The sequence below is a fragment of the Cannabis sativa genome, chromosome 5, assembly GCF_029168945.1.
Source record: "Cannabis sativa cultivar Pink pepper isolate KNU-18-1 chromosome 5, ASM2916894v1, whole genome shotgun sequence".
Lineage (NCBI taxonomy): Eukaryota > Viridiplantae > Streptophyta > Magnoliopsida > Rosales > Cannabaceae > Cannabis > Cannabis sativa.
In genome coordinates, this window is record NC_083605.1 from 56,790,310 (window position 1) to 56,814,452 (window position 24,143).

Genomic DNA, 24,143 nt, shown 5'->3' on the forward strand with positions numbered 1-24,143 from the left:
CAAGAGTGTTATTTGTGTTCTTTGATTTGTTAAGTTAAGCCTACTTTTGGGTCAGGGTGATACTTACATTTTGGGAACACGGTAGTGCAATTGAGTGGGAGCGCTAACATAAATATGGAATCTATAGCTTCTATTTGGCAAATAGAAGTAAAGGATGATTTCCTTCGAGCTTAACCAAACGAAGATAAATGGTGGAGATCTCATTTCACTTAGGTGAAATATCATTTATATAGGGTTAAGTGTTTTAAGGATAAAATACATTGTAGGATGTTACGGTAATTTAATCCCTGTACAGTGTAAATCATCTATATAGAGGATCATTGATCACATTAGGGTTATAACAATGGATAACTAATGACGTGTCTATATCGTGGAACATATAGAGCGTTTCTATATGACTGAGAGTGCAATTCCAAGTTCTAAGTGTGGATTCAATGAGGAATTAATAAGTTAGGGAATTTACTTGGTAAATTCGGTTCGACTTATTGGAAGCTCGGTTATATAGACCCATGGTCCCCATACTAGTTGAGACCATACTGCTTGTAAGACTCAGTTAATTGATTTTAATTAATCAATTATAATTCTAAAAGTTAGACTATGTCCACTTTATCACTAAGCAAGGGTAAAACAGTAAATAGAGAGTTTAAAGGGTATATTTATTAATTGGGAAACTTTGATTAGTTTTTTTATTAATAAATAAAATAAATGACAATATATTATTTAATAATTAATTATAGTTATTAAATAATTAGATTTGACATTTATGAAGTTTTTTTTTGATGCAACGACATTTATGAAGTTGAAAGAGAGAATTGTCAATTTTGAGAAAATGGGAAACTAGAAATGATAAAATAGGAAAGTTGGAATAGTGGAAGGATTTGTGTTTCCTCAACACATGGCCGGCCACCTTTACCCCTATTTCTCATTTTATTTTTCAATTTTTTAAATGCCAAATAATTCAACTTTAACCCTATGTGGTATTCTATAAATAGAAGGTAAAGGCTTCAGGTTTGAGATACACACTTCACAGTTTATTCTCTCAAACACTATGAAACCGCCACTCTCTCTCTTTCTTTCTTCTCTGTTTTTCGAATTCCCTTGAGTGATAAGTAGTGCCCACACACATCAAGTGGTATCTCAATCATAGTATGGAAGACTATGGAATTTCTGCATCAAAGAAGGAGAAAAGAAGATCCAGGTTCAGATCTTGGTGATGCTCTGCTACAGAAAGGAATCAAGGGCTAGAGATCTGAACGGAAGGAGTCATATTATTCCGCTGCACCCACTGTAAGGTTTTCTAACTTTATATGTGTTTATTTTCATTGTTTTAGAATTCATATTAGGTTGTTAATCCAACATACTTGTTAGTAAATCTAGATCCTGGTAAAATAATTTCCAACAGATGCCAGCTTGGATTATGTACACAAGAAAAGAAGACCCTCTAATACACCTGAAATACTTTGAGATCCAAACAAATCTCCTACAAGTATTTGGAGATGTGCAATGCCAAATTTTTTCAACAACTCTAGCTGAAATATCCCAACAATGGTATTTCAAGTTGGCCCTAGGAAGATTAAATTCTTGGGAAGAACTCTCCCGACAGTTCTATCTTCAGTTCTCTACTTCAAGATAAATACCTTCTCGATTGGAGGATCTTGTCGAAATAAAGCAAAGACAAGAGGAACCCTTGAAGGACTATATTCCACGGTTCATGGCCAAGGCCACCAAGGTCATAGGCTTGACAGAAGAAGGCTGATATGCAGCCATACTCGGAGGCATCCTACCGTTGAGTACTTTCTAGAAAGATATCAGGAGGATCTCAATGAGCAATATGGAAGAGCTCGTTGAGTGAGCTAATGGCTTCATAAAGTTAGAAGAAGCTATCTGGCAAGCCTAAACAAGAGGGCAGGACAATGACGAACAAACACGGGGCCTCATAGCGCCCCAAACACTGTTTAGCATGCCGACTAGTGGAGACAATCTATATCGATTCTCAAACAACAAGAATGGTGGAGGAAAGCGCAATAACGATGGCTCTGACCAACATAATGGCAAGCGAGGGAAATTCAACAATCCTTTTATGCCATGAAGTCCAAGGAAGAAGGAGAATAAGTGTGTATGCTTAACTCTTCTACCAAAACTCCTAAAGTGAGGCATGACTAGACGTCCTAGCAGGGCAAGTCAGCAACAAGAAGTCTGACCTCTGCCTCTGAAGGCTGGCCTCTGTCCTAGAAGGCTGGCCTCCACCTCCAAAGTCTGGCCTCTGCCTTTGAAGGATGGCATCCACCACAGAAGGCTGGCCTCCATCTCCGAAGGTTGCCCACCATCTTTGGCCAGACGTATAGGTAGGTACCACCAACTCTGCCCAAACCTCAGATGGATGGACACTTAGGGGTCGAAATTGGCAGACCCCATATTGCAGGCGAGACCAACAAAGCCAAAGTGCGCTATGCTTGGACACTCCGTCAAGAGCCCAAAAGTGACTTCCTTGTAGGCAAAGAACAAGGCTCTAAGCAACCAAAGCTTGGAGAGCCCACGATCTCTTTCTCAAAAAAGGAGATCCTGCCCAAGACAGTTTCCCGCACAATGACCCCTTGGTCGTTACTGCACAAATCAGGAATATGACTGCAACAAGATATATGGTAGACAATGGAGCCTCCTCCAACATTCTTTTCAAAATTATCACATGAAAAGATGAGGCTCCAACTCGCTGACTTGGCACCCTGCATTTAAGTGATGTATGGCTTCTTTGGCCAAGGCATCACACCCATTGGATATGTCAGATTACCCCTCACTATTGGATAAATTCCAACCACCAGAACTTTGATGGTGTAGTTCGTTGTAATCAACATTCCTTTGGCTCTCAACACCATGATAGGCTAACCAACCTTATTCAACTTGAAGGCATAACATCCAACTATCACCTCTGCCTAAAGTTCCAAGCAAGGCATGAGGTAAGATGTCAAGAGGAGGTCAGAAATCTGCCCGTCACTGTTACAACTTGGCCTTGTCCAAAGCCAAGAAATAGAAGATGTATCCATCAAATCAGTTGTCGAAAACCTATCAACAACTTGTCGATATACACTCGACAATATCTTCAGAAAGAAAAAAATACAAGTCAACATACTGCAAAAAACAATGTCGATAAACAATTGTCAACAACCTATCGACATCATATCGACAAATTTGTGAAAAAAGACAATGAATTATTCAATGATAAACAATATCAATTAACCGTAAGAGTGAACGAAATATCGACATGCTATCCATATCCTATCGACAATGCATCGATAAAAAAATTATATAATACAATAAACTATAAAACAATGACTGACAACCTATGTAAATTACAACTAACCAAGTAATCGCAACTAATGATAATCAATAATCATAAAAAAGTTAAAAAAAATTGGTAACTTAGTCTCTGCCTCGGGCAAAGGAGCATTTTCGACATATTCTACTACTTTTTCTGCTTGTCTTCTAAAAATAGCTGGGTCTTAGGTGTCCTCCTTAGCCTGTGTGGCATCCACACCACCCTCAACCAGGTTCTCCACACCATCGTAAGAGATGGTCCTCACATATTCCTCCTCTTTTGTGTGTGGAAGTAGCTCCTTCATCACTTCAAGATGCTGTTTAAGATTCAAAAAGTATAAGAGAAAAATGATTTAGCATTTATTACAAGCATTTATCTTAAATAGTTACTCTAAACATAATAGAAACTCATACCCGTCTAGAAAATAATGTACTAAGCTCCTTCTCCCCTATCTCACCCAATCCCATGATTTGTGCCATACCTCTTCTCAATCTCTAAATGGCCTCATATGCCTAATATTGTACTGCAGGTGCGAAGCCATAAAATGTGTATTTGCACTCATGTTGAACTTCTAAACTCATATTCTTCTCGTAGTTGGCCTTCTATTTCAACATGTCCTTTTGAAGCGAGTGCATAAGTCTAGCGAATGAGTGCTTCCCTTAAGGAATATGGAAGAAGAACTCGAGATCTTCGACATATCGAAGTATGTCAGCCGTGATCAACGCGTTAGCCTCGCAACCCAGTAGCACTACCTCAACAAACAATCACAAGCCAAGCTTGTACAAGTCTTCTGGGTTCTGACAGTTTGTGCACCTATCTTGGAGTGCTTCTGTCTTCACACTATCAGACCGGTTGTAATATTTGTTGATCAATCGGTCTGACCCCAAGCAGGCAACCTGCACAGCCTTCTCTTCTTTTGTTGGCGCCGAGGAGAAGTTCAGGTCTGTAATGAGCGCAAACTCAACCACTCCAAATCTGAGCTCCTTCCGACCAATGTAAAAATGCATGTGCAAATCCTCCTCAACATCAACCTTCATCTTGTGCAACATGGCTTGGTGAAATAACAGTAAGGAAAATGTCAAAGGTACGACATTCTAAAAGTTGCCGAAACTACTTTCTTTTGCCGTGTTATTCAAATTGTACCCCTCAAACTGAGACTTAATTTTTGCAAAAGCACCGGTGCCTCTATATGTCACGCAACCTGTAAATTGCTCGGATGCTGGAACTATGAGTCGTGGAGCCATTTAAAAAAAATATATAACAAAAATATTACAGATACCCTCACAGAAAATTATCGACAAAATGTCGATCTGTCGATATTATCACACTTAAAAAATAACAGAATACAATAAAATTGTCGACAAAATAAATCAGATAATTAATGCATAAAAGGTGTCGACAACATGTCGACAAATTGTCAACATTATCGACAACCTTAATATATTCTAGCACAGTATATCTTAACCTAAATTGTCGATAAACTATAGATATCATGTCGACATCCTATCGATATAAAGTAAAAAAAATTGAAAAACCCAGTTATGCTCAAACAAAGTGCTATTATCGACAACATATTGACATTTCATCGATAAGATATTGTTATATCTAATAAATTCTAAAAAAAATATCCTAATCAAAATGTTGATAAACCATAGATAAGATGTCAAAAACCTATTGATATACAGTAAAAATTAGAAAATAGTTATGCTTAAACTATCAGCTACTCATTTTCATTTTTGGTTGACATTCTATCAATAACCTACCGATATTTCATCGACAACGCTATAAAAATACACAGATACCACTGAAGAACATACACAAAAACACACATATCCTAAATTTACAAAAGTTCAACTAATCTGAAGAACATACACGAATTCACATCCAAATTTATGAAAAATCTATTTTTTTTTTATTTAAAAAAACTTACTTTTTTACTGAGCTTGGTGGTGGCGACGGTTTGACTCTGGAGTCTCTTGGTGGTGGCCTGCTGGTGGTGGTTCGTGCTCGTGGTTGTCGTGGGTCGCCTGCTCTAGGTTGAATCTTGTTCTTCGTTGTCGTGGTGGTGGTGGTGGGCGTTGGGTCGCCTGCGAGGAATGGAGAGAGAGAGAGACATATGCTAGAATGAGGAAGTGGATGAGACTTTAGGCCTTTGGGTGGGTTTGTAGCCGTTTGGGGGATCGTTTGGTCTCTCGGTGGTTCTATCACATCGGTTGGGTTCTCGGTGTGGTGGAGAGAGAGCACGAGGAAGAGAGAGAAGAGGAAGAGAGAGAAAGTCTAGGAGAGAAAATTAAATAAAAAGAGTATTTTGAGTAGTTTAGGAAAATTAAATAAAAATTAGTGAAAGGTATAAAATTTGATATTTTATTGGGGTTATTATCATGTATTGATGATGGAATTTTCAAAAAAAAAAAAAGAAAAGATAAAAAACAAAAAATGAAAATCCATTTAAAAAAATAGGAAAGGAGAAGCAAAGTGGGGAGTGAAAAGTGCAGAAGGCAAACAATGAGCGAAGAGGGATTTGAAGAATGGGACGCAGAATTCCTGGATCAGCTCATCCAAATTGAAGAGCTTGCACTTCCTTCTTCTTCCTCAATTGCCATCCCTAACCCTAACCCTGATTCGCATGCTTACCATCACCCTTCTCATTTCCCTTTTCCTCCTCCTTCGCTACGCAATCCCCCCAGCTTCTCTCCCCCTCGTCAGCTTTCTCAAAGGACCTCTACCCTAAATTCTTTCCCTCGCTCATCCAATGCCACCGACTCCAAATGTAGTACTACTATTGCTGCTGCTACTACATCTCTCTCTTCGGCTCCGACTCTCCAGCCATCGGAGGACGACAAAGAGCTCGAAATCAAACGTTTAAAGGTAAGGGTTTTATGTTTTAAGGTTAATTACTGTATTGTGTTAAGTGTTATTTTGAACGGGTAACTAGACATTCTTGATATAATTACTGTATTGTGTTAAGTGTTATGTATGGCTTTCACAAAAAAAGGGAGCTTTGGGTGACCATGAAATGCAATTTTTCGAAGAGTTTGGATGATTCAGTTTAGATTTAAGAATGAAATAAATGAAATTTTGAGTGAACTTGATGACTTCTGAATGCAGGGGGAGCTCGGACTTGTGTCGAAGCAACTTTCGGACTTGGTATGTTTCTTACTATTTTGTTCTTGCTCATATTGCTATACCTAGACAAATTTATTGGAGGTCTTTTGTAGAATAACTAATTAAAAATATCCCCGTTAGACATTTGACCTGTCTCTTTTTAAAAAAAGAAAAAAAAAAAGGGAGCCCTGTTCGAACTTCCATAATTTATATTGCTCCAAGTTTATTAGTTGATATTGGAATTCGGGTTTTTTCGTAATAACTTTTCTTTAGTGCTGTTTTTGGGTAGTGGGTTTTTCCTTAGAAAACTTTGTTGCTTTATCATCCTGGCATCATTGACTGGACATTGTGAGTTGCTATCCACTCTGTGGGCCGAATACTACTACTTTCTTTGTTCTTCTCATGTTATAGACTAAGGTATTTTTAGCTTTACGATGAATTAGTTATGGAAATTGTCACTTGTTTTTGTTTCCCATATTCATTCTTATCAGCTATTGCTCATGTCTTAATTTATATTTTATGCTTACTTTTTGGCGCCTTCTGCTAAATGCCATATTTTTGTTTGTAATCTCATGTTTAGTGTTCATTATTGGCATCATCATGACTCACATAATCCAATAATTTGAAACTAAAGACTGTTCCACTCTAAAATCCTGATCTAGATTTCTATAATTATAAGAAGCTGTGATTATCTAAAAAGAATTCTAGAGAGAGACACATTTAAAAGAGAAGTTGTTAACAGAACTGAAATAGGGTATTTATTGAACTCATTGTCGTAGTGCATCAGGTTCTAATGAGTGTTTGACTTTCCCAAGTTCATCATTGAAACACTTACACCTTTTGAGGGAACATTCGATTTCCAAATAAAGGAAAATGCATTGAAATGATCATATCCTTCCATCAATGACATGGATCCTCTCATTTCCTTACATTTTGAACTTTGCATATAAATATGTAGCGATCTTCATATCTTTTGCATGGACTAAGTTATTTACTTCAGGAACAAGAGTGCTCAGTGCTAAGAAAGAAGAGAGTTTATCAGCCCAATAATGTATCTTCCAAAAACGAAGAAAAAGAAGCATTTCTTCCCAATTCAGAAGGCACAGGCACAAATTCGTGAGTATAAGCTGTTTTTATGTATTTATTTATTTATTTTTTATATATGTTTTGTCATGGTTGTATGTTATGTTTAATTTTCCCATCACTAGTATTGCTATACTGAGAGATGTACCAGTGAACATTTTTTGTTGCCGTGGGTGAAACTTTTTTCTTTTTTTTTTTTAAATTTTTTTGAAATTGGGCTTCTCGTGGAGGACCCCACAGTAGTTGAGTGATGAGAAATTATAGCAATTTCTCCTAGGTAATAGTTTCCTAAATGTGTTTTTAATTTCATTATGATAGAAGTTCTATTTGAGACCTTGAGTGATCCATATATTTTATTCTTACTAGTCTAGAAATTTGGTGGAAGTGAAAGGTTAGGCTGTATTGGCATCTCATATATTAATTTATAGTTATTACCTTCCTTGAGTGACAAATTGACAACCTTCTTTTTAATTTCATTATCATACCATCTCATCTCATCCTAAGCAGGCCAAGTTTGAGCAAGGTTGGAAAAGTAGAAAACCTCTGTAGAGATTTGTAACTTATCTTACCACGTTTATATAAATTGATTTAGAAAACAAAGATTATTTAAGTGCTCCTCGTACTTGTTCTCGACAGTTAGCTTTCACACCAACTTTTATCCTAGTCCCTTATTTGATGCCAAGTTGGGAAAACCCCAGAAACAGTCCCCTTTATGTGGAATTTTAAAAGTGTGGGATGTTTAATATATTAATTTTAAAGTTATGAAATATAATATTAATTCAATCTAGTACAACACAACAAAATTTAGGGGTGATCTCACAAAGACCTCTGGTACTTTGGCATATGCCTACATTTTGTGTATATTATTGTTTTTAATTTTAAATGTGAAATAAAAAAAAATGCAAATTATGTATTATGGTATAACAGGGACAGAGAACATGGAGCTCTTGGTGTGCGTCACCCGGTGGTTTCTCAAAGATTTCAAAATGTTGATATTGGTGAGAGCATAGTTATTACTTATCATTATATCTTATTGTCTTTTGTCATAGTATGTTATTGAATAAGTCAATTTAATTATGCAATAGCAATACCAAGCAAAAAAGCTGCAGGAGTTCAGACAGATGATAGTGTTGTTTTTGCCCAAGGATTCTCAAATGAATTATTAACATCTCGGGATCTGTCGAAGAAGTTGTTAGCGATATGGGAATTGCCCAACAACCAAATATTGGGAAGGAACATAATTTCTAATTTATTTGTGACTTGCCAATCTGATTTTCATGTTCTTTTCGGGTGCACGGGCATGAATCATTCTGTTGAATTAAAAATGGATTTTCCAGTTTGTGGCAGCTCTAATGTGGATTTGCAGTGCCCTGTAAACTCACATCATACTTCGGATGCTGCAAAAGTATTGCATCTCTATTATGTTCTGACTAAGGTGCGTCTGTTTTTGATTTTATGCATGTATGGTTGGATGACTTTGATGATAAGACATATTAACCGTCAATAAACTTCCTTTATGTGAGTTCTAAAACAAATATTAAGTAAACCGTTTTCCAATACATGGTAACTGTGTTTTATTCAGGTTTGGGAAAAAGGCGGTGTGGGTGTTGTGTGGGGGGTTGATGAGGAGAGAATGGAAGCAAGGATTTTTGGATGAGAACTGTTTCTCCAGATTTCTTTTGATTCTCACATGTATCTTTTCTTTTTGATGTGAGGAAATATTATTAACATAAGAAAGAATATTAAAAAAGATGACAAACTATCATTTTTGGTTACAGAGTACTAAGACATGAACTTAATTTGCAGTTACACCCTTAGTCACATGGTAAATCAGAAAAAGAAAAGTCGTTATCGACTTTGTACTTAAAGATCCATTATTCTATGGACTGAATTGTATGCCTTTATTTACATGAAATCTATCTACTTCAGTGCATAGGATTATGCATTGTACTTTGTATTTCATCATTACTAATTTCATCTCTTATAAAAAGTTAAGAAGCATGAGTACTATAAGTATATTGAAAAGAATAAAATACTAGCATCTGTATGCACACAGCACAAGTATTGCTTAATGCTTTTGCTCACATCAGTCATTAACTCAATGTCATTCATACCTTTAACTTCTTACTTTTCAATGTGTACATGCCACTCTTTTAAATATGTGTATGTGTCACTCTGTCAGTTCTGATCATAAACTTCTGAGACTTTTGAATCACATGTAGATAGGTATATCTATAGTGCAAGTAGGTCATTAAGATAATGTTAAGGCATGTTCCCCGTTTCTTATGCCCACTTGGACATAAGTATTGCCATCCTCAACTTTCAGCATTGCACCAAATATTCTTTTAGGTTTTTATTTCTCACATTTTCCTTTTTCCCTTGCAGATCAATAATGGAATGGCACATCTAGAGGCTTTGTTGGAACCGTTGCTTGATCTTTGTATCCTTGAAAGTGTGAGTTGGAGAATTCTCAATTTTCACTTGTCTCGAATGAAAATGACCTTGCTGAAAATTCTCATTAATGCTTGTAGTGTTAGTGTCACTGCTATTGTTTATTTTTGAATCTTGATTAACTTATTTGGTTTTATTCTTTTTGTTTAGTTTTACTTTTTTGCAAGCTGCTGATTTCTAGTCTGTTTATGTTGCAGGTTATCATTGTTAATAGATCTCTTCGTATACTTCATATGTTTCTCAAGGACCTTTTAAGCTTTGAAAGGAAATTTGGAGATAGGTACTGCTATTTTTTTGCTCAAGTGGGTTAAGTTTTATATTTACTTTGATATTGTAAAATTTGGTGAATGAATTGTATGTTTTATTCAATAAAATAGTATGTATTTATATACAAAATTGGATAGAGTAAATAGGAAACTAGCTAAATTAGAGAGACTAAATAGGAAACTAACTAAATACAATTAATATAGCTAATATATTAGAATACTCCCCCTCAAGCTAGAGCATAAATGTTTCATGCCCAGCTTGTTACAAAGATAATCAACCCGCATCCCATTCAAAGTCTTTGTGAAAATATCTCTTAATTGTTCTCCGGTCTTCACATATCTTGTGGAGATCAGACCTTGTTAAATTTTTTCACAAACAAAATGACTATCAATCTCAATGTGCTTAGTTCGCTCGTAAAACACAAGATTTGTGGCAATATGAAGAGCAGCTTGATTATCACACTACAATTTTGTTGGAATTTAATTTTTAAACCTGAATTCAGTCGAAAGCTGATAAATCCATACTATCTCACACAGACTGCGTCATAGTTCTATATTCTAATTCTACGTTGGATCTAAACACAACATTTTGTTTCTTACTCTTTCAAGAGATCAAATTGCCCCCAACAAATACATAGTAACTTGAAGTGGATCGTCTATTTACCTTAGAGCCAGCCTAGTCTACATCAGAGAAACACTCAATCTGGGTGTGTCCATGATCCTTGTAAACAATATTTCGTCCTAGTGCTCCTTTCAAGTAACACAAAATTTGCTCTAATGCTGCCTAATGATGAATTGTTGGAGAAAACATAAACTGACTAACAATACTAACTGAGATTGCAATATCTAGACAAGTCACAGTTAGATAATTTACTTTTCAACCAATTTGCGATACTTCTCAGGATCTTCAAATGGTTCCCCATCATGTGTAAGATGTACAACGGGATTCATTGGAGTACTATAATGTTTTGCTCCCAATTTTACTGTCTCAATTAACAAATCAAGTACATACTTTTTTTGAGATAGAAAAATACCTTATTTACTCTGAGTAACTTCAACTCCCAATAAATCCTATGTGTAAAACTGGGTATAATGAAAGACTTAAGGGATGAGATGCCTCCAGTATCATTTTCAGTAATAGCGATGTCATCCACATACGCAACTAACAAATTGATACTAGCAGTTGATCTTTTATAGAACATAGTTGGATCTAACTTTTCAACAAACCAAATTTCTCAATAGCCTGACTAAATTTACCAAACCAAGCACGGGGACTTTGTTTCAATCCATATAAAGATTTGCGAAGATGAAAAACTCGCCCTAACTCCCTTGAGCAACAAACCCAGGAGGTTGCACCACAAGGTCGACCCTGAGTAATAATGGGCCCAAGAAATTTTGTGTGTTTTATCTAAAGTAAAATGTGAGTATTATTGGGCCTCTTTTTACAAAAATTTTCAAACATACCATTTTTTTAATGAAAAAAGTATACTATGTAAAAATTTTAGGTCCTGGGTTTGAGTGGGCCCTAGGCACGGGCCTAGCCCGCCTTAGCCCTGGACCGGGCCTGTTGCACCATATACACTTCTTCCTCAAGATCTCCATGTAGAAAAATATTCTTAATATCAAGCTAATACAAAGACCAATGATGAGTAATTGCCATGGAAATAAACAGTCGAACAGATGTGAGTTTAGCAATAGGAGAAAAAGTATCACAATAGTCCATTCCATAGGTTTGAGCATAACCTTGGCAACAAGATGGACCTTTAAGCGAGCAATTGTGCCATCTAGATTGACTTTCAGGTGTGAAGAGTGTTGTTATGCATGTTTTGTGGAAATGCTTAGTTAAATTACTGGTTAGGTTTTAAAAAAAAATTACTGGTTAGGTTTTTAATATTATTATTTTTTTTTTAATTTTTTTTGGGTAATATAGATTTAGTCTTTCACTAATCAGGTAGATTATCTGTGTTTTAATGTGTGCATACGCATCCCTTGATTTAAGTTATGCAGACTTATTTCCATAAATTGCTATGTACTGTGTACATTATGTAGATCACTATTTTCTAATTATCTTTTTGCTATGAAGCAAGAAATTTGATCCCACCTCTCTACATTGGTGAGTTAAAATGTGGTTTTACCATCAATGTAGGTAATCTTGAATCTCCATCTTCCGAGTTTGGTAGTGTCTTTTTCATCTCTCCTATAACGACAAGCTGGATGGGAAAAATTAACTATAGTGGGCACAATCTTTCAAGATTGTTATACGTGGTTGAGATAAACTTGGCCACATCACAAGTAGAGATGTAAACAGGCGGGTGGGGATTGGAGATGGCTCTCCCCGCCTTGTGACACGGTCTGGCCCATTACGGGTAACCGTTTAATAAAAATGTTGATTTTGTTTTTCCTTAAATTATAAAATAAATTAAAAGTCGATACTTTTTTTAATACAAAATAATAATAATAAATGAAGTTATGCCATGAAAAGTATTATTTTTGTATATTATTCATTATATTAATATCTTTATGAAAAATTAATTACAAATGGAAACATAGTTGATTCGGGATGGGGCTCATGTCCCACGTTCCCGCCCCATTAGGGGTGGGTTCTCAGGCCCCTACCCCACATGTTAATTTGCCATCCCTAATCAGAAGTAAGCTCGCTGCTCATTCACCAACTAGTCCCACCTACCTACAACACTTTTTTTTTTTTGATAACGAGAAATCCCGTCTCACCCTACAATATTTGGGACCTACAAACTATGGCAATTTATAAGTAGGTATCTTTTTTATTTTTTATATTTTTTTCCGAGAAAAAGAATTATGTTCATATGAATTGATATGTAGGTATCAAATGGACTCAAACCTTAGAGCTTGTGAGAGCGAACTACATGCCAAATTATTTGAGCTACCTTTCTCGAGTGGTGTCCCACCTACAACACAGATGGTTAATAACTTTATTGTACTTCTGGGTATATGCTATTCTGTTTACTATGGATGTAATTTTCTTTGAGAACCAACCTTATTATCAAATAATCCACATTTAGGGGAGAACTCAAACACACATATAATTTTTGGCCAACCAATGTCACAACAGAACCTACCTTCACTCCTGCATCCAATGTTCCAACTAAGATTTTAATCTACTGGCACGTTTACTAAACTATTATTGGAATCAGAATATAGTCAATGGAAAAAAATAATCGGGACGCCTCACAAGAAGGGTGTATATGCTATTCTGTTTACTATGGATGTAATTTTCTTTGAGAACCAACCTTATTATCAAATAATCCACATTTAGGGGAGAACTCAAACACACATAATTTTTGGCCGACCAATGTCACAACAGAACCTACCTTCACTCCTGCATCCAATGTTCCAACTAAGATTTTAATCTATTGGCACGTTTACTAAACTATTATTGGAATCAGAATATAATCAATGGAAAAAACAATCGGGTTAAAATATAAAATAACCGGAAATAATATTTTATTTTGTTGTTTACTAAACTGACTGGAAAGGAAATCAGAATCATTTTATTTTGTTTACATAATCAGGATAGATAATCGAAATGACTTAATTTGGCTAAATTGTCATTGTTAGAACATGTAATTATTTTTTATTTATATATTTTTGAAGGGCATATCTGTCTTTTTTATTTTTAATTAATAAAAATATAATTAATATAAAGTAAGTTAAGGAAAGGGAAAGGTAAGGAAAGGGAAAGGTATTCCTTATGAAAATGGGGGGAGAACCTTTCCCTTTGTTTTCTCCTTAATTTGTGTGGGCCCACTAGTTTCTCCCAATTCAAAATTTAGTAAACAAATGAATGGGAATCAATCCCATACAATTGATTCCCATTCCCCTTTAGTAAACATGCCATAAATGAGTTGGTAACCGAGTCCCTTCCAAAAGAATCATCCAATGAGCCATTTGAAAATCTTCGTCTGAGCTTACCTTGTCTATTCTCACCTGAGAAAGTTCAGAATTGTTTCCAAAACACACTCTACAAATCCATAAAAAAACCGCTACCAATAAAAAGTTACGTATTTATTCAACTAGGAAAAGAGTCCAAAAGGAGGAATGTCCCACATACTCCCTGAGCAAACTTAAGAGTTCTATCTGTTTTAGTCCAAGTTCAGAGCGTCCAGGTAACACAACGCACGTTCTAATAATGACAGGCATTCCTATTGCGTTAGGAAAAGAAGTGAGATCTTGCAGTCAACATTCTATACTCCCCTTTATTTCATATAAGGGACTGTTGATTCTAGTAACAAAAACGGAAATGGTTGTCGTAGATAATTTGCCATCTTGTGACATGGAACTAATGTTTTGCAGGTGGATATATGATATTCTCTGAAAATAGTACCTGTACATTGTTAATGTCATAGTTGCATTTTTGTTGTTCTTGTGCTTATGAACTTTGATTTGATTCTAGTAACAAAAACGGAAATGGTTGTAGTAGATAATTTGCCATCTTATGACATGGAACTAATGTTTTGCAGGTGGATATATGATATTCTCTGAAAATAGTACCTGTACATTGTTAATGTCATAGTTGCATTTTTGTTGTTCTTGTGCTTATGAACTTTGATTTGATCTTCCAGTACAATCTGCTCAGGGATAATATCATGGTTGATGGTCTTTGCTCTGGGAACAACACTTCACATCATCCTGGATCTGGGACTGCAGAAAAGACAGATATAATATCTATTATTGAGGATGAGAACTCTTATTTGTATGCGGGTTATCTTCCACTCACCAAACTCTCTGATGAGAAAACTATATATGAGAAGGGAAAGTTGAGTTCTAGCCATGGGAGTTATGTTTCTCGTGTGGACTGGGTTTCTCTCTTTAATATAATGCTTCAAACTGCCATGAGAATTACAGAAGAATCTGCAAGGCTGGAAGCTGTGTCCATTATGAACATTATTTTAATAAGATGTAATCCTTACACTGAGAGGGAAAAGTAAGCCCAGAACTTTCTTTTTGTAATTCCATTTAATATTCTAAGGTGCTAGTTGATGTCATTTAATCCTGAATGAAGTATCACTGGATGCAGGTTTGGTAATACTCAAGTGTTTGAAAGTATCTTAAAACTGCTCAGAAAGGAAACTGGCTTGAATGTGCAAAAACATTCTATTCGACTGCTGTTTCTTCTACTAAATTGTTAGTACTCTTCTTAAAAGTATATCTGATTGTTTTATCGTTTTAATTATTTGTTTGGTTATCTTGTTCATGCTTCCTATATCTTGTTCTGTAACATTGCAGTTTCAAGTTTACTAACAATCTATAATTATTCTCATTGAAGGTCCAAAACTCTTGGCCATGTTCTGCTCTGGCTGTACAGAAAGAAAGGATACTGGTTCGAAAAATGATACCACAGAAGACAGGTCAGCTACACTTCAGGGCTTGGCAGATTGTGTAGCATGCTCTGGAAATGGTGTAGAGGTAAGAACTCCCCTATTACAGATCTCTTATCCTTTTCTGAATTTCTTCATCAGAATGTAGTTTCAAATCTTTTGAAAATTGATTTTCCCATTTCGTGTGTGCGAAAGTATATTTTAATAAATGGTTGCTGATACTAACATATTGTTGTTCTTTAAATACCTTGCAACTATTTTTCCACTATGAAAAATACTAACATATTTTTGAGTTGAGTTATATTAGTTTCTACAATCGATTAAATCATTTTTTCAGCCAAGTGCCATCTTGTAAACACTCCAAATTGAACAATCAATGCTTACCATTGAATAAGTGTTAATTTTTATTTATGTAGTTTCAATTGCTCTCAAAGTCATATAATAAGCTTATAATCTTTGACTTAATAAGAAAGCCAAAAGTTACCCTTATATACTTAAGAACTGATGAATTGAAATAAAAGAGATTGTGATTAGCTCTTCAATGACCGTGTCTAAGATGAAGATTGAATGCTTAGGCCTCATTGTGTGTAACTTAACATAAACCCACTGTAGGTATGTTCAGCTCACGATGTATATTTAAAAATGATGCTATCACACCATATTGCTTCTTTCATTGCTGTGTAAGTACTGGATGTTGCACAAGTTTATTACTTTACTATGCACTAAAATTAAGTAGCTCGTTCTCCATTTATCTGTAGAACTATTTTTTTATTTCCAGCTCTGTGTAGGGAGTTGTTTGTCTCTCTGAGATTCTTGTATATTTTAGGAGTTGAAGCTTCGAAGGAATGCTATAGTTTTGCTGGCTATCTTGGCTTCCTCTGGAAAATCTGGATTTGATATTCTTGTCAGTCATAAACTATCTAAGGATGCAAACTTTCTTATGTTAATTCTGCAAGTAATGGTGTCTGAGATTGACACAGAAGCAACCATTATTCCTGATTCCTATGAAATATTCAAAGAGAGGTAAATAATAAATATTATGCACGATTGGCAGCCATATCTCTGTTTTTCGTCAATAACTGCATATCTCTTTTTATTATTTGAGTAACATTGCTTTCATAAAATATTGACTGGAATTTTTGAAGCATGCATTTCAGTGAATATTTACATTCATGTTTTTTCTGCATGATGTTTATAATTTAGCACACCATTTCTGTACAGGACATTACTAATGCGGGAGGCACTTATCCTTCTTAATAGACTTGTGTCGAATCCTGTATATTCTGTTCCCGCCTTGCAGTTATTGACGAAAAACAGAGATATGGCTGGCTTGTCAATTGATATTGCAAACAGGTTGGCGCGAAAAGATGTAAGTGGTGAGTTTGATGACACGGTGAGGATGATGAGAGAATCTGAAGTTATTGATGAAAGACAGAGATGTGGCTTGCAATTATTGACGAGAAACAGAGATAGGGCTTGCTTGTCAATTGATTTTGCAAACAGGTTGGCACGAAAAGATCTAAGTGATCAGTTTTATGACATGATGAGGATGATGAGAGAATCTGAAATTGTTGACTTAGCTCGAGGATTTAGGAAGAGAGTTTTCACATATATGGGAGATCACACAGTTTAGAAAATGACGAGCTTTCTTTTTTTTTTTTTGTAAATTTGTGGAGTAATATTGCTCATGTCAAGTTAGTCACTAGAATCTAAATATTAGAGTTGGGGTTCACGTTCTTTGGAAGGTTAGCAGCCATAGTTATAATTTTTTGATGATGCTGCCGTTGAGTTGTCAAATTTTCATGCACTGCTGCAATTTTTCTGTTTTCCAAAGGAAGCGGGATATATAAATATATATTTTGACGATAAAGCTTTCATTAAAATGAAACTTGAGAGTGATTTCACTCTAGAAGACCTCGAGTCACTGAATGCCTTTAGAACAGACTAAGAATCAGGTACTGAAGGATGTGAAGGTGAATCAGGCTGGCTTTGGCTTGACAATATGACAGAGTACAAAGGAAGCTTTCATTGTAATCAATGATATTGTTAATTCACTGTCTTCCTTGGAAAGGGGTGATTACCAAACATGGGATTTCTTAGCAAAAGAATTGGATATTGTAATCGCCTCTTCGATGGAAGACAATGAACTATAATATCCTAAATCACATTGGGGAATGATTTTTAAAACCGCTTAGGGAGATTGGTAGGCCGTTTCAAGCTAGCCTCTTCCTTTATATATATTTAAGGCCATCGACATCATCATATATAAACAGTATCAACTATACTTATCGTGATCTCTACTAGCTATTATCACCTATCATCTGTTGAGTAAACTGCTAGCAAAATAAAAGAGGAACGATATTACCGAATGAAGAATTCTGGGTTGAGTCGCGGACTAAGTCGCTCTCTTTAAGACGTTCGCGGCACTGCCCAGGAGTGTGCAAGCAGTCGGAAATTGCCGGTCGTCCCCAGGATAAAACAGCCCAGTCGTTGCACTGTATCGGAACCCCACTGCACTGTAGAGCACCGTCGAATACACCCAAAAAATTTGATATCGCAGATGGAATTTTAATTTTATGAAAACTGTGTTTTTCTGATACGAAAAAAATAGATGAGATGTTTTCTTCCCATCAGTTCAATCGCATTATATAGGCGAATGGATTGAATAAACATAACGGGAAGAATAACGTTTTCTGAAGTGGGGTGAGTTGGTTTTTGAACGTGTCCCGTTAACTGATACGACTAAGTAATCAGTTTAATTAAACACGTTTCTTAATTAAATTAATAAATAAAAAATAATTATTTTATTAAATAATTTTTTTGTAAAAAATAATATTGTGTACACCACACCAACCAACCCAACCCGGCCCGGCCTAGATCGGACGGACGGACGGCGCGCGTGCGTGCGTGGTGGGTCAAGTGTGTGTGTCCTCACCCATTCGCACAAAACTGGGTACCCCTTGGGGCCCAAACCCAAATGCCAAAGTTGCACTCTTTATACCCTTGTCAATGAGGGTTCATATCCCATGTGGGACTCTTTCCAACTCACACACACTAAGACACTTATATATTTTGTTAAAATATTCACAACATTTCCAACAATCCCCCACTTGAATTTTTAAAAAAATATTTCCATCTACTAGTATCATTCAACAATAAGATTGAGCATAACCAAAGGTATCTTTCGATTTGAACCTCTGCGTAGTGAATACGATTTAGATTTTACTAGAGTGACCGTAGTCTTGAACTCTATCTCTAACATTGTACCACGCAACAACCTTTTCAAGGGTGTAATCAAAAGCCCGTGCGTTAATGGCCATGCACGTCTATCCCAGTATAGTGAACGCTCTAGAAATTTTGCCCAAAATTTCATAGGAAGCGGCCCCACTCCCACATTCACATAGGTGAGTCTATCAAGAGTACTCCCGTAGCTCGGTACACCACTCCACTTGGAGTATAGATCTCATTAAGAGTTTCTATTAACTCAACCTTAAATCGCTTCAGGAATTCATGCTTCTCTTTTCGTATAATTATAGCATGATCTCACTTTTATCACTTCATAACTTGTTATTACCCATTGAACCTATTTCTTGGGATCTCCAGTCTATAGGTCGGGTTGCCATTATGAGTGATTCATCAATCTAAGGGCAACAGTCCCATCACTTTCGATGTTTTAAGGACTTTCTCTCTAGCTAAGCCTTTCGTCAAAGGATCAGCCAAGTTATCATCAGTGCGTACATGATCCACTCTAACAGCTCCTGTTGAGAGAAACTCTCTAACAGTGCTGTGCTTACGACGTATTTGTCGTCTCTTACCGTTGTAGTAATCTGGTTCGTACTTTTGCAATAGCCGCGTACTATCGCAATGGATCAACACAAATTGAATAGGTTTTTCCCATAAAGGAATCTCGCCTAGCGTGCTTCTCACCAACTCGCTTCTTCACTAGCAAGCTAGCGCTATCATTTCATACTCCATTGTAGATTGAGCCAGAATAGTCTGTTTCTTAGATTTCCATGAAACAGCTCCACCAGCTATGCTAAAAATATAGCCACTGGTTGCCTTGGAGTCATCTGATAAAGTGTTCCACAAGATCACCGTACCCCTCAAGAACAAATTGAAACTTTTGATAATGTAATCCAAGAGTCAATGTTCTTTTCGAGGTATCTCATGACCCTCTCTATAGCATTCCAATGCTCGCACTAGGTCTACTAGTAAACTCCGCATAGTAATCCCACGACATAGGCAATGTCGGGTCTAGTACAATCGGTGGCATACCGAAGATCGCCAATGATGCTCGCATATTCAGATTGCCTTACACCATCACCAGTGTTCTTAAATAATTTTACACTGGGATCATATGGTGTACAAGCAGGTTTACAGTTAAAGTAATTATATTTCTTTAAGATCTTCTCAATGTAGTGAGATTGATCCAAAGAAATTCCCTTTTCAGTCCTAGTGATCTGTATACCAAGGATTACATTCGCTTCACCTAGATCTTTCATGTCAAAATTTTCACATAACAAAGATTTCACATTGTTCACGACATGAATATTAGATCCAAAAATTAGCAAGTCATCCACATATAAACAAATAATGGTACACACATTATTTTCAGATTTATAGTAAATGCATTTGTCACTTTCATTTACTTTAAAGCCATGTGAGATGACAAGATTATCAAATTTTTCATGCCATTGCTTAGGTGTCTGTTTCAAACCATACAAAGATTTATCTAATTTACACACTTTATGTTCTTGACCAGGAACAACAAAACCTTCAGGTTGGTCCATGTAAATCTCTTCTTCTAATTCACCATTCAAGAAAGCAGTTTTAACATCCATTTGGTGCACAACAAGATTATGAATAGCAGCAAGAGCAAAAAGCACACGAATAGATGTAATTCTAGTAACAGGTGAAAATGTATCAAAGAAATCTACATTTTCTCTTTGTCTAAACCCTTTGGCAACAAGTCGTGCCTTGTACTTTTCAACAGTACCATCGGGTCTTAATTTCTTTTTAAGAATCCACTTACAACCTATTGTCTTACAACCTGGTGGTAACACAACTAAATGCCAAGTTCCATTTGACTCAAGAGAGTCCATTTCATCATTAATAGCTTCATTCCATAAATCAGCATCTAGTGAAGTCAATGCTTCTTGGAGGTTAGAAGGATCCTCCTCTAGAGTATATGCACAAAAATCAGAACCAAAATCTTTGGTAATTCTAGCTCTTTTACTTCTTCTAGGTTCAGTTTCTATACCCTTTTCATGCTCATTATCCCTAAAAGCAGTCATGTTACTAGATGATGCATTCTCGAACAGTGATTGGATTGATGATAAAGAAAGAGAGCTCTTGGTTCAGTTCTCCGCCTTAACGACAGAAAAAAGGATTGATCAAATTCTATTGAGTCTGACTCATAGTGATCATTTATCAAAGAATGACTCTGGTTATCAAATGATTGAACAACCGGGAGCAATTTACTTACGATACTTAGTTGACATTCATAAAAAGTCTCTAATGAATTATGAGTATCAGCATCATTAGATTCCAAAATAGTATGCGCATTTAAATCATAAAATCTATATGCTTTACTATTAACAACATATCCAATAAAAACACATTCATATGCTCTACTAGCCAATTTAATTCTCTTAGGATCAAGAATTCTAACATATGCCAAACAACCCCAAGTTTTAAAATATGAGATATTGGGTTGTTTATTTTTCAAACTTTCATATGGAGAAATTTTCCTTTTAGATTTAGGAACTCTATTAAGCACATAACATACAGTTAATAAAATTTCTCCCCACCAATGAGAAGCAGCACCCGAATTCAATAAAATAGCAACAACAGATTCAGTAAGAGTTCTATTTTTTCTTTCAGCTTTGCCATTCATTTCAGGTGAATAAGGTGCAGTCTTATCGTGTATGATTCCATGTGAGTTATAAAATTCAATAAAAGCAGTGGAATCATATTCAGTGCCTCTATCGCTACGAAACTTCTTGATTTTTCTACTAAGTTGATTTTCAATTTCAGCCACAAATATCTTAAACATATCAAGAGCTTCACTTTTATTTTTCATTAAATACACATAGGTAAAGTCAGAACAATCATCAATAAAAGTGATAAAGTAGCGTTTACCATTTCTAGTCAAAGTTCCATCAAGTTCACAAATATCAGAATGGATTAAATCTAGAGGCTCGGTTTCTTTTTCTAACACAGATTTATGTGGTGTTTTAGTAATCTTGGCTTGGCTACAAAATTCGCATTTTTCAAAGTCATTTAAAGATAATTTAGGAATTAGGCCTAAACTACTCATGTTCTTGATTATGCGTTTATTTACGTGACAAAGTCTAGCATGCCAAGTATTAAAAGAACACAACATATAAGCAGAAGCATTAACTTTATTGACTTGAACATTCAATTTAAACATTCCCTCAGTTGCATACCCCTTCCCTACAAAATCCCATTCTTAGTTAAAGTAAACAAATCAGCTCCTATAGTCTGAGTGAACCCCGCCTTGTTGAGAAGGTAGCCCGAGACCAAATTCTTCCTCATCTCTGGAGTGTGCATCACATCTTTTAAAATCACAGTTCTTCCAGAGGTGAAGTTCAATTCCACATTTCCAGTACCAGCAACTATAGTGGTGTGGGAGTCACCCAACAACACTTTCTGATCCTCAGTAGCAGCAACATATGTTTTAAACATATTTCTATCATAGCAGACATGGCGAGAAGCGCCAGTATCTACCCACCACCCTTCAGATCCACCAATAAGGTTGATCTCTGAAATCATAGCTGTAAAAGGCAGCTCTTCTGTCAGGTTAGCCTGCGGAGCAGAACTAGGCCTGTTCTTACACTTTCGTGCCATATGACCTGGCTTGTTACAGTTGTAACACATGAACAAACCAGAGTCATTTCTATTAGGGGGTGGTTGCTGCCTGTTATTATGGTTCCTTTGATGGTTCCAATTCTGATTGTTGTTATTGGTTCGAGGTTGATTGTTGCGGTTTGGATTCGCTTTGCGATTCTGATTCTTAAAGTTTTTCCCATTGGGTTTCAGAACAGCAGTGGATCTTTTATTAGTGTTGTTGTTGTTTCCAACAACAAGCACCTCTTCCTTTTGGTCTTGTTTTCGAGCTTCCTCCTCAATTCGAAGACGAGTGATCAGACTTTCCAACGAAAACTCTTTTGTTTTATGCCTGAGAGTATTTTTAAAATCTTTCCACGAAGGGGGTAATTTATCAATCATAACAGCAACTTGAAATTGTTCATCAATAGTCATACCTTCAGACAGAATTTCGTGAGCTATTTTCTGAAGCTCGTGAGACTGAGCTTCGACTGATTTATCATCGGTCATTTGAAACTTCAAGTAGCGGCTGACAGCGTATTTCTTTGTTCCCGCCTCCTCGGTGTCATATTTTTTCTGTAATGCTTCCCATATCTCCTTGGCAGATTTGTCAGAATCAAAGTTTAGGTAGTTTAGCCGCCAAAAATTCAGTTTTTATGGTTAAGTGTTACAAACCGTAAAGTTCAGGTGGTTTAGCCGCCAATATCCCATAAATAAATAACTATCACAACTTTTTTTTTTTTTTTAATTTTTTTTTTATATTATGTGCATAAATATATCTATATATTTTATGTATTATTTTTATCAAATAATAATAATTATAATATTAAGATTGTTCGAGATCAAAATTCTATTACACCTATATAATAACAAGGGTAATTTATAAAAATTTATGACTCTACTGTAATGACAATTAAATTTTATATTATTATGTTGCTATAAAAAATGTTATATACTGTATTTAATTATTTATTTATATAGTCTTACAAATTTATATATTTATTTATATTTTAAATTGTATATAAATATATATTTAAACATTATTTTTTTCTAATATTTTTCAAATAGTGTAATTTTATTCTTACTTTATAATTAAATATTATTCAATTAATTTTTTTTTTATTTTATAAAAAGTGCTATATATTTCATTTTTAGACTCTTCATTAATTATTATTTATATTTTAAAAAAGAAACATTAATAATTAAATTTATATTAATATAATATGTATTTTTTATCAAAAAATTTATATAATTTAATTTTTAATTGAATATATTTTAGTTCATTTACTTTTTATAATTTATATCATTATTGATTTAACAAAAGAATAAAAAAAAAATTGAAGACCTCCAACAAATTATTTATGGTATCAATCAAACATATAACTATTTTTATGCTTTTGTAATTAGCACATAAATAACAATGTATACTAATATAAAATAAATTAAATAATTAAATTTTAAATAAGAAATTATTTTAATAGCTAAGAGCTTTAAGAAAAACAACTACATTATCATTAATAGTCAAAATAATTAAAAAAATAAATAAAAATTATGCTTTTAATACAATGTTTTTATTGGGAATAGTATATATTATTGATAAGCTTTTACAACTTTATTATTTTTTTATTTAATATATGTTTTTCTTAAAAAATGAAAATTGTTCATCAATGACTTCAAAACATCTATACAAGAAAAAAGCAAGTCGAGTCGTAAAGTAGG

At 35.1% G+C, this 24,143-nt stretch overlaps 1 protein-coding gene across 2 annotated transcripts; it reads left to right on the forward strand.

The window, feature by feature from the left end:
* Window positions 1-5,707: 5,707 nt before the first annotated feature.
* Window positions 5,708-17,487, forward strand: LOC115716730 (protein SENSITIVE TO UV 2). 2 transcript variants are annotated; one of them, XM_030645611.2, is made up of 12 exons: window positions 5,708-6,181; window positions 6,422-6,460; window positions 7,419-7,534; window positions 8,429-8,499; window positions 8,587-8,936; window positions 9,887-9,955; window positions 10,150-10,232; window positions 14,834-15,181; window positions 15,275-15,381; window positions 15,524-15,663; window positions 16,402-16,598; window positions 16,797-17,487. In XM_030645611.2, exons 1-12 carry the CDS (start codon window positions 5,819-5,821, stop codon window positions 17,206-17,208), a joined length of 2,295 nt encoding a protein of 764 aa, XP_030501471.2. In that variant the 5' UTR covers window positions 5,708-5,818; the 3' UTR covers window positions 17,209-17,487. The 2 variants fall into 2 exon arrangements, with proteins under 2 accessions (XP_030501471.2, XP_060971763.1); XM_061115780.1 differs by having other exon boundaries at window positions 5,751-6,181; window positions 15,260-15,381.
* Window positions 17,488-24,143: the final 6,656 nt, after the last annotated feature.